Below are 12,084 nucleotides of genomic sequence, written 5' to 3' on the forward strand. Positions count from 1 at the left end.
TTTCCTTGAGATAAGTTGTGGATCACTGCAATCCTATTAGCAACGCAAGTATGGAATCGTTTTGTTTGATTGTGAATGTATTTCAGTACTGCTGTACTGTCCGTCCAGAAGGTTGAATTCTCCAGTTTAATCTGTAGTTCACTTTGTAGCATCCTATCCACTTTCACAGCTAGTGTTGCTGCTGCAAGCTCAAGGCTTGGAATGGTGATTTGTTTCAGCGGAGTTACTCTGGATTTCCCCAGAACAAAGGTAACGTGAGCATCTCCCTCAAAGTTTGTGAACTTGAGATAGCTTACAGTTCCATATCCTGACTAACTCGCATCAGAGAAGTGATGCAGCCCAGCAGTCCTGACAGCTCCAAAACTTGGAGGCTTCATGGATCTTTTCACTTCAAACCTGCTTAGCTGATCGAGCTCTGTGATCCATCTTTGCCAGAGCTTTGACATTTCCTCTGGGATAATTTCATCCCATCCACACTGTTGGATACAAAGCTTCTGCAGGATCTGTTTGGCTTTAGGGATGAATGGAGAAAAGAAGCCCAACGGGTCAAAAATGGAACTAACTGTGGAGAGGATCGCTCGTCTTGTGGGAACTCTTGTGGCTTTTGACAGCCACAGTGAAGGTAAAGCTGTCTCTGTGGATGTTCCATTGGATGCCTAATACTCTTTCAAGAGGTGGTTTCTCTCTGTCCAGGTCAAGTTGTTTTACTAGTTTGGCTCTGTGACTTTCAGGAACAGTTGCGAGTACTTCAAGGCTGTTACTTACCCATTTGGTGAGAGTAAAGCCTCCTTGGGTGCATGCTTCTCTGAGGCCCGTAGTAGGCTTGACTGCCTGCTTGATGGAAGGCACTGACTTGAGACAATCATCCACATAAAAGCTTTGCTTAATTGTATCAAGTTCATCCATGCTGAATTTGTCCGAGTTGTCCTTTACTGTTTGCTGCAGGGCAAAGTTAGCAATGCTAGGAGATGATGTGGCACCAAAGAGATGAACATTCATCTGATAAACTTCCAGTGGTTTAGTAACACCCCCTTGTGGCCACCATAGGAATCTAAGGAAGTCCAGATGCTCTTCATGTACTCGTACTTGGTACATTGCTTCAATGTCTGACATTCTAGGGGTGTTGTTTTGTCTTCATGTTGTAGCAGGAATAGTGCAAATTTATTTTACATGGTCATTTAATTCTCTCCAAGATTCTTTTTTGTTATTTTTTAATGACAAATATATATTTTTTTGTTTTTGTTCAGGGTTAAAAGCGATGTTAAAATATTTAACTCATTTAATTTAAATTAAATAACTTTTTTCAAAGTGACGCACAAGGGTTAATCTCAAGTTTTATTTTCCATTTTTAATTATCGTCTTCATTCATCAGGAATTATTCCCCCCTTTAAATAATCTAAAGAACATGGTGCATTTTGGGAAATGTAGTTGATTTCTCGTTTTCAAAAAGTTTGATTTTTAGATTATTTTAGTTTTTTATCGAAAAGGTTCATCAACAACAAAAAAACACTAGAAAGGAAGAAAATCTGTCGTGTGTATAAAAAATAATAAAAAATAAAAATATTCATAATATGAATTTAATATGAATAAATATAAAAGAAAACTTTTTTTCCATGTTTTGATTTGTAACAAAAGCTTTAAAAATGAAACGTGAGATTTTATTTCTGAATGAGATGAAATAACAATAAAATAAAATAAAATTGTTTTTACTCCAACCTGAGTCTGATTTTTGTAGCTTTTCCATAATTTCCTCTGAAAAACAAAATAATAAAATAATGTTTTATAAATAAAATAAAAAAATAATGAGAATACAATGTATATTAAAATGTTAATACATCTTTTAAAGAAGCTCAATTTTTTATTTATTCACATTTATTCACACATTAAAAATATACATTTACATCATGAAACAAAAATACTTTTTTAATACATTTCCTTATTTGTATTCCTTCTTTCTCTCCCAAATAAATGTGAGAAATAAACTGATACATGTTTACAAATACATAAAGAATCTGACACATTTTCCTCAGTTAAAAAATATTCATGATTATCAGAAAACAAAAATACATTCACAAAGTTGAAGAAGAATATAAAACTTTTACAAAAGATTAAAACATTTAAAAGTTGTTAAAATATTCTCCTCAAGACAAAGTTGACGTGAAACAATTTTGTGACATAATATATGCAGACATTGAATTCTCTTCTTTTTTAATTTTACTTTAAATACAAATAAGATGAATTATTAATAATATTAATAAGATTTGTTCAGACAAAACAAGAACAATGAAGAAGTGAAGACTCAGCAGCGAGGGAATTTAAGGGAAAATTACTTTAAAATGTATTAAAAATAAATTAAATCAAATATCTACATCCAGCACTATTTCATCGAGTGGAGTGAGTGATTTTTACATTTTTTTTAAATAAAACATCAGTAAATTCTATGATAAATGTTGGTACTTGGTGCCTGTATGTTGATAAAATATTGGCACGAAAATATTTTTTTTCCCTATTATTATTATTATTATTATTATAATTATATATAATTATAAAAGGAGCTGGTGAAGTTGAAATCTTCGCTGATGATTTTCTGTCTTGTCTGGGATCAGAGAAGGTCCCAGCCTCGGCGCTCCTCCTTGCGGGCCAGTTCTGGGTTCTTGCAGCGGTTCTTTCTCTCTTTGGCTTTGAATCGAGTTTTCAGCGACAGCAGCTCGTCCAGCCTCAGCTCCTCCTGGGCTCGGACCACGCTGAGAGCCTCGGTCTCCGCCTCCTCGTCCTCGAGCAGGAACAGCTGCTGCAGGTTGACCGTCACGTCGTCCAGAGGCGCCCGCCGCTGTTCCTGTTTCTGCTGCACCGCCGGCGTCGATCCCTGCTCCTCTGAGGGCGCCGGCGCCTCCCGGGCGTGGTGCCTGTGGACGATGTTCTGCATCAGGTTGTAGCGGTTCACGCTGCTGCGATCGTTCTTGGGAAAGAGCATCGTTTTCCGTCCCGACTTCATCCTGCGGTCCAGCTGGTGCACCAGCGTCCCCTCGTACAACCTGGACAACATCAGGGATGGTAAATGGTAAATGGACCTGCACTTATAAAGTGCTTTTCTAGTCTTTGCGACCACTCAAAGCTCTTTACACTACAGACTGACTCATTCACCCGTTCACACACACATTCATCCTGGTGGCAGAGGCTACCCTAAACGGTGCCACCATTGGGAATTCATTCACACACCGATGAACGCAGTATCAGGAGCAATTTGGGGTTCAGTATCTTGCTCAAGGATACTTCGACATGTAGGCTGTCATGGTCAGGGATCGAACCACCAACCCTCCGATCAGAAGACCGCTCTACCAACTGAGCCACAGCCGCCCCAGTTGAGTTTATAAGCCCCGCCCCCTGGTGGAGGGCTGCAATAATAAACCCCACCCCCTGGTGGAGGCTGCAGGTTATAAGCCCCGCCCCCTGGTGGCTGCAGAACAAGTTATAAGCCCCGCCCCCTGCCCCCGCCCACTCAAAGTAGAGGTCTAATAAATGTTTCTGTCATTTCAGGTCTCTTATCACGCTAATGTTTGTTTTTAATCAGTTATTATTCTTTTTTTAATCAGTTCTATTAGACGGGCTGTGACATTATGATTGACAGCTGTAACTGACTCTCAGACTCTTGCTCCACCTCCCTGTGTAACACCTTATCTCCAGTCTGATGGACTCACCTGGAGGCCGGGGGCTCAGGTAAGGGGAAGCCCAGCAGCTGGTTCAGGTGGAAGCAGGTCCTCAGGCAGGACTGCCACTGGTTGATGGCGTGACTGACGTCAGCGTCCGTCCGTTCTTTATAACTTGACATTTGGTTACGAATCTGCAGATCTGCAACACAGAACACGTCATCCACAGGTCGGACTGTTAATCACTAATTTCATAAATCAACAAATTATCATTCATTGCACTCAGTGAAGTCGTGTGTCTGACCTGCTCGGTGTCTCAGCGGGTCTCCGGTGCACAGGCCCAGCAGCAGCGCCTTCAGCAGCACTTCGTCCGGTGGAGGCTGAGCCGTCCGCAGCCAGTAGCAGGTGACGGCCACCGGGAGGCGCAGCGGAGGCTCCAATCTCCTCAGAGACGCCTCCGTCACCCCCAGAGCCTCCAGCAAGACCTGCAGCCGCAGAGAGGGCTCCGCCTGAAGACCAAACACAGGGAGACGCTGTTATCCATCCACCATGACCTCATTCCTTTACGGACTTTGTCGCTCTTTATAGTTTTCTGTTCTCAAACAGCGATTATGTGTTTTGGTTTCACAGAGGCTTTGAGTAGGTTAAATAAATGATAAATGAAAGCGGAGATGTTGGTTCAAATTTGTCAACTTCCTCTGCATTAATTTCTGTCTCTGTTCAGCATCTTTCAGTCTGTCCTTACATCACATGCATGGCTCCTTTTTCTCCACACAAACTTGGCTCTCAGTCTGATTTTTCATTTTATTTTATTTACAAAGTATAAAGCTGCCAGGAACCCAAAAGACACCATTTTTTAACCATTTATACACACAAAAACAGCAGAAAAAATAATAAGTAATAAAACTACAAAACAGTATTTGCATGTAAATTAAAAACAATAGTAGTTTTCATTGTAGAAAGAAAATTCACAATTTAAAAATGGTCTAGCAACAAAAATGTCACACTGTGGCTTTCTCAGCTTGTCTACATTTCATATATAAATAAAGTTATTACTGTAAATAAAACGTGTATTTTCAATAAATAGATGGACTCCAGAGGGTTAAGCCTCACCTTATCCAGCGAGTCGAGTTCCAGCCTCTCCGAGGTCGCCGTGACGGCAGACTGGACCGGTACGAATTTGAGCTGGAGGCCGTCTCGGTCCTTCTCCTCCACCTTCTGCCCTTCGCCGAGCAGCAGCCCGTACATCAGCCGGCGGAGCGGCCTGGAGGTCCGGTGAGCGCTGGGCATGGTGTGGAGCTCCACGGGGCAGCCGAGGGGCATCCGCAGCAGCAGCAGCACGTCCAGGATGTTTGAATTTAGCCGGGCCTGGGTCAACGGCAGCCGGGTCCAGTCCGGGACACGACCTGCTAACTGCACAGACGGAGATCAGTGCTTTTTATAACAACTCTCCACTACATTTGAGATTACTGATTTGTTTCAGGGTAGTCGGATCTGGTCCTAATCTAAGGGGCAGGCTTTGGTATCCAAGCAACCAGGGCCAGGTGGCGTCCACCAATCAGAGCAGAGCAATCAACTGCTCCTGTTCCATTTGACACCACTGAGACAGAAAAACAGCTGAAAGTTCCCCTCCAACAGAAAGCATTTTTGTCCAAACCGTAGCTCCTATCATTGAACCGACTTCATTTTGAGCATCCTCAGTTCTTCCTCAACGTCTACATGTATTTTGTTAAGAGAAATGAAGAAATTGTTTTTTTAGAGTGATCAGAAGAACTGGTAGCTCTGCTTTCCCCCAGAAATGTTCCCTCATTTTTTCCCATGGAGGTCTATGAGGCTGTGGGTGGTGTTGGTGGATCATCTGTGGTCCTACGCCCAAACTAGAACTCTGACAGCTTTACCACATCAATGTGCGGGAGAAGGACGATTTGTAGAGTGGTATCTGCGACCTCGAACGTAGTTTCCAAATTAATTTTTTGACAAATTTTTCTCTCCCTCTCCACTCTAGCGATGATGTCATCCACTCTAGCCTCTCCATAGGGTTACATTGGGGGGATTTTTTGGCATGTTGATTTGATACCTTTTTAGTGTATGTGAGACCAAAACTCTGGGAGGAGTAGTTGACCGGAAAAAAACGGAAACGGAAGAATAAATCTAGGATTAAGCCCGGTGGATAACATATAGTGTGCTCGAAAAAGCACACTCAATAAAACAGAGCAATGCGAGGTCTGACAGACTGGGCCTTCAGAAACTTAATTAACTTAAAGATTGAAGGATTTTATTACCTCTTCTGGGAACGGAGGTGGCGTCCCATGGATGAAGAACTTCTTCAGGGTGCTGGGAGGGAGCTGGTACTCCTCCATCCCCAGATTCAAACCCTTCATGGCCTCGTCCCTTCTGGTCCCGCTCAGATCTCCCATCAGCCCCAGCGCCGCCTCGAAGGCCTGGTGAGGCGTCTGGAAGCCCCTCAGCCAGCGCAGCAGCCCCTCCAGGTGTCTCGTTCTCTCATTGCCCTCCGGAGCGAACTGATCCCAGTTGATCGGCAGCTTCACGTAGTCGTTCCCGGCCAAGGCGGCGAAGGCGGGCAGCAGCTGGGGTTTGATGTTGAAGTGGATGCAGAAGGAGGAGGTGTTGTAGCTCCTGCAGGGGATGGAGCTCTGCGAGCCGCTCCGCTCCACCGCCTCCCACTGGAAGTGGTCGATCGGCAGCAGCCCCGCCGGAAGGTCAAAGATGAAGAAGTCGCTGTCTTTGGAGAGCACGGGGCACTCCCACTCCCGGGCCAGGGCGGCGATCTCGCGGTCGGCCTCTCCGTAGCACTGAGCCAATGGGACCTTCAGCCGGATCAGCGTCTGCCTGAACACCAGCTTGACCAGCTGAGGCAGGACGTTCGCCCGATCGCCGCTCTCCGCCGCGCGGTGGGCTTTCAGGATCCGGTCTTTGGCTCTGGACATCAGGGTTTCAGACTTCTTGTCCGTGGGGTCGGTGCCGCCGTCCAGCACCACGTACGGCTTGATGCCGCAGTCTCTGAGGGCCTGGACAAACTTCTCGATCAAGGCCTCGAACGCAGCATACTCCCCGCCGTGATTCTGGTCCAGACCTGACCCAACAAACAAACAAACACAAGATATTAACAGACGAACCTGCTGAAGCTGATCTGAACCTGAGTTAATTGACCGCCAAGACCAGACGCTGTGTTGGAGCACGAAGGCTGAAACATCTCAACAGATATTACTGTGTGAAAACATTCATGTTCCCCAGAGGATCAATCCAACTAACTTTGGTGAACTTTTTGGTGAAGATTGTAGTTTTGAGTGAAATATCTCAACAACTACAGGTCAGTCCCTCCATCATGGTACAATTCTACAGAGCGGTCATTGAGAGTGTGCTAACATTGCCTTGTTCTGTAATTTTACTTAGTCATTTTGTTTTTCTATACTCATTTTCTATGTATTGTTCCATCATATTGTTCCATTGTTCCTGCCCAGGGACTACAGGTGGAAAATAGCAATCTGCTAGAACCTGCTAGCACAATGCATATTCTCTTGTTTGTCTCTTATTGTGCGCTGTCCCTGTTTTGAAATCAATAAATTACAATTACAGTACATCCTCCCTCACGGTCTGGTTTGCCTCTGGGTTTTTTATACCATAATACACACAAAAACAGCAGAAAAAAATAAGAAATAATAAAACTACAAAACAGTCTATTTGCATGTAAATTTAAAACAGTAATAGTTTTCATTGTAGAAAGAAAATTCACATTTTAAAAATGGTCTAGAAACATAAATGTCACACTGTGAAAGCTCCTATGATTGCACTTTAACTGGCTTCCTCAGCGTGTCTACATATCAGATATAAATAAAGTTATTACTGTAAATAAAACGTGTATTTTCAATAAATAGATGGACTCCAGAGGGTTAATCTTCTCCCCTCTGACCGGCGGTTTAGGGTTATTATATCTTTCTGTCTTATTTCGTGTTGCCTGCATGGAGAAGACCAATTCATATTCCTTTGTATCTGTATACATGGTGAAACAAAGTTGAAGAAAAAGAAATCAGAAAAAAAAACAAGTTAATTTTCTCTGATCAATTATTTTGTCAAATGTGAATAAAACAGAATTTATTTATAAACACTTTTCAAAGTTTTCTCCATATATTAAAGTATTTTGATATTTCCAGCTTCCTGTCCTCTCCTCTCGGCTCTGTGTAAACAGTCTCTATCTATTATATTTTATTAATATATTATTATTTATACAACAGCCTCCACTTCTGTCCGTGTTACAGCTGTTACCACATACTTTAACCCTCGAGGCTTCTTTAAAATCACCTCACACTTTACACCTTGAGGTCCCAAAACGGTCATAAAAATGTGATATATAAATATTTTTTTCACTTTCACCGCATCAAAACTTTAAGCAACTTCAGACCTAAAACAGATATACATTTTTTTTGTTTTTCTTTGTTTTAATGCCATTTTTGTCATAAGAACCCCTGATTTTCTCAAGGGCAAAAACACAAAATATGCAATATTTTCAAAAAATAAGGTGCAAAGTGGAACATTTGTGGTGAGGTTATTACAGCCTGGACTAGATCAATAATTGATAACTACTTTATATCAATCCCAACACACCAAGAACATTTTTATGGTGTTCAGCTTTTTCATTGGCTGCATTTTGCAAGATAAGAGAACCATTGAAACTGTGTGTGGTTTATCTCTGCTGCCCCCAGTGGTCTGAGGGGGTCATCACACCTAAAACCTGTTGTCCATTTATTTTGAAGGGAGAGGCTTATATTTATTAGGTATTCATGGGAAAAGCATTATATTATGTCAGGATCACAGAGTACTCACAGAGTATTAAAAATATGTGTTCATGATGGGAGTCAATGGGACCAAAACGGGCCCTAAGGGTCAAAGTGTGACTGTTATGTATATCTCATATTCTATACACCTTGTAAAAGAGGAATTTTGGATTTTTTAAAATGATAATGAAAAACAATCCCTGGCCAAGTTTCATACAATTAGCCTTTAAACTGACTGATATATAGAGAATCAAAAACATAAAATTAGCTGAATGTACGTTTGGTCCCTGAGGAGCCTCAAGGGTTAAAAAAGACATAAATCTGCGTCCTTATGATCGTTAGAGTGTGTTAACAGCAGTTATAAATATAACTAAGATACATTCAGTAGAAGTCAACATGGACTTTATACTCAGAGGGAAATATTGTTCTTGTTGCTGCAGCTCACCTCCATTTGATTTGCAAATAAAAGGTTCAGCTGTTTTTATCTCTGACAGGTTGGACAGGAATTAAGGTGTGTGTGTGTGCGTGTGCATGCGTGTGTGTGTGTGCGTGTGTGTGTGTGTGTGTGCGTGTGTGTGTGTGTGTGTCAGGTGCAGCAGTGTGATGTCACCAATAACAAGCAGGCAAGAAACATGAAGCAGTCAGTCTGAGCAGGAGATTAGAGTAAAAATATAATAATAGTAGTAATAGTAATAATAATAATAACAGTAAGTTTAATAATAATAGTATAAATAGTAATATCATTAATAATAACAGCAATATTATTATTATTATTATTATTAATAATAATAATGATAATAATAATAATAGTATTATTATTAATAATAATAGTAACATTATTGACAATAATAATAATGGTAATAAGTATAATAATAGTAATAATAATAATAATAATGGCAATAATAATAATAGTAATATTAATAAAAGTAACAATAATAATTATAATAATAATAGTAACATTATTAACAATAATAAGAATGGTAATAATAATAATAATTACAATAATAAATAATAGTAATATTAACAATAATAGCAATAACAATAGTAATATTATTATTAATGATAATAGTAATAACAACAGTGATAATAGCAATAATAGTAACATTATTAACAATAACAATAATGGTAGTAATAATAATAATAATAATAATAATAATGCCAATATTAATAAAAGTTACAATAATAATAACAATAGCAATAATAGTAATATTTTTAATAAAAACAATAATATTAATGGTAATAATAATAATAACAATTATAATAATTATAGTAATAATCATAATAGTAACAACAATAACAACAACAACAATAATCATTATTATAACAATAATAATAAAATCATCTCTTTTTCACCCCTGCAGCCCAGTGTGTGTGTGTGTGTGTGTGTGTGTGTGTGTGTGTGTATTTCCTGCAGTAAACAAAGTTACCAGACTTCCTCTTTCTGACTCTCAGGGCGGATCAAACTAGTTTTAACTGAACTAAACGCTGTTAAATATCACTCATGTTGTTTCACATGAACACATGAACTCTGCCAGTGTCTCAGTAATAGAACCTGTCTGTCCCATGGAGCAGGTGTCCAGGTGTCCAGGTGTGTCCAGGTGTGTCCAGGTGTGTCCTGTGTTTACCTGAGCTGAAGTAGAGCAGGTAGAGCAGGTTGCAGCCGTCCACCAGCAGCCGGCTGCTCCTGAAGCGGACCTCCCTGTAGACCCTCCTCTGGTTCTCCAGCAGCATGCTCAGACGTTGGACTCCCATCCTGCTGCTGCTCCTCCTCGGTGTGTTTGAGCTGCTCCTCCTGCTCCTCCTCCTCTTATACTCTGAGACTCTCTCATTCCTTAAGTTTCACTTTCCTGACATCACATCAGCTGCTGTCACCACACCGCTGATGGACTCTATGTTTATGATTTTATGTGTTTATGGGAGATATGATGTGATGTGTCAACATGTCTGTAGAAATCAGCCTTTAACTGTGAGTATTCACATACTTTACTCAAGTAAAAGTACTAATAAAACACTTAGAAATACACTCAAAGTATGGAAGGATATTCAGTTTTAATCAATGCAGAATAAAAAAAGTCTGCAGCCAGTGAAATACTCTGATATTATTGTTATTTTTATTATAATTATAATAAGAATCATTATTTTTTATTTATATTTTTTATTATGATTATTCATGCATTCATGTAAAAACAGGATTTACTGTTTTAGCTCTGACTTTTACTTCTTTATTTTTCTTTATTTATTATTAATTACTATAATTATCAATATTATTCAGCTAAAAACACAAAACAAATATGTGAAAAATAGTATCAATAATAATGATAATAACAATAATAATAAAGTAATGACTGATGTAACAAAATATTTGGTAAAATATATAATTTTAAAAAAAATTCACTTCCATATTTGCACATAGACACTTTATGACAACAAACAATTTTACAAAAAAATAAAACACATTACATCTAAATTAAAAGTTAACTTTACCCAGATTCAAATATATAGAGATTTTATTATTATGTTTATGCCTAAATATGGAACTATTTATGTTTTTATTTATTTATTTAACAACATCTGTAATATGTGTAACTAATAAACAGCAGCAGATGAATAAAGGAGGAGTCCAGCAGGGGGCGCAGCAGCGTCTGGAAAAGGGAAACGAAACTTAAAGAGACTCGGAGGAGGAAAACGAAACTGAACTAATAATAATGTGGAGGAGACAGAACAGCTGATTACTGACTGATTACTGACTGTTTCATCATTTCTACCTTCTACTATCATGAAACTTTGACTGCAGTTTGTCTGATAAACAGAAAGTTATGAAATATTCACAGTGAACTCTGTTTCACTGAACTGTTTAAATATTAACCGTGTTATTAAACCACGTTGGGTTTAAACTGCACTTATACAACAAATATCCTGAATTAAATATGTAATCAATTAATTAATGAAAAATAAAAGACTTGATAGAAAATAAATATGCCAATAAATTAACCCAAAATAAATGTTGGCAATAATTAATTAATTAAATGAGACATAAATTGATATTTATGTTTGTTTTTATTAATTTAGCTTTGTATTAATTCCACGTTTTATTTACTTCCTATTTATTTATTGTGCAGTTAATTTAAAGGATATAAACATTCTACGGAAGCCCTAAACGGCCATGCATTTATATATTTTTTCCCTCCGTTTTCTCGTGATAACGAGTTCATTTAATTTGTTTTCTCGAGACCTCGAGAAAATGATCTCGTTATCTCGGGAAAACGACAAGAAAGAGAAAACAAAACTTTGTTTTCCCGAGATAATTACAAATTAAACAACAAATTAAATTAACTCGTTATCACTAGAAAACGGAGGGAGAGAATATATGAATGCATGGCTGTTAAGGGCTTCCGTAACATTCATTATTTTGACTTAAAACATCTTTAGAATAAGTAAATATAAAAGAATAATAAATAAATGTAAAGGCTCATGCAGTGTTTTTTCTTCTCCAGGCATGAGCGGGTTTCTCTTTATCTCTTTCTTTGTGTTGGACCTTGAACGCATCAGAGCAGAAGAGGACCGTGAAGGGCTCTCCGGTTGTGTTTGTGCGCTGTCACGTGGTTAACGACTGGTTGAAACCGACAGAAAGCTGCAGGAGAAAC

At 39.1% G+C, this 12,084-nt stretch overlaps 1 protein-coding gene across 1 annotated transcript; it reads right to left on the minus strand.

The window, feature by feature from the left end:
- Window positions 1-2,509: 2,509 nt before the first annotated feature.
- LOC131976036 (protein asteroid homolog 1-like) lies at window positions 2,510-10,192 on the minus strand. Its single transcript, XM_059338913.1, has 6 exons — window positions 10,066-10,192; window positions 5,930-6,741; window positions 4,761-5,060; window positions 3,952-4,156; window positions 3,699-3,849; window positions 2,510-3,035 (listed from the first exon to the last, which is right to left on the minus strand). Exons 1-6 carry the CDS (start codon window positions 10,190-10,192, stop codon window positions 2,603-2,605), a joined length of 2,028 nt encoding a protein of 675 aa, XP_059194896.1. The 3' UTR covers window positions 2,510-2,602.
- Window positions 10,193-12,084: the final 1,892 nt, after the last annotated feature.

Source organism: Centropristis striata, chromosome 8, assembly GCF_030273125.1.
Source record: "Centropristis striata isolate RG_2023a ecotype Rhode Island chromosome 8, C.striata_1.0, whole genome shotgun sequence".
In the NCBI taxonomy this organism is placed as follows: Eukaryota; Metazoa; Chordata; class Actinopteri; order Perciformes; family Serranidae; genus Centropristis; species Centropristis striata.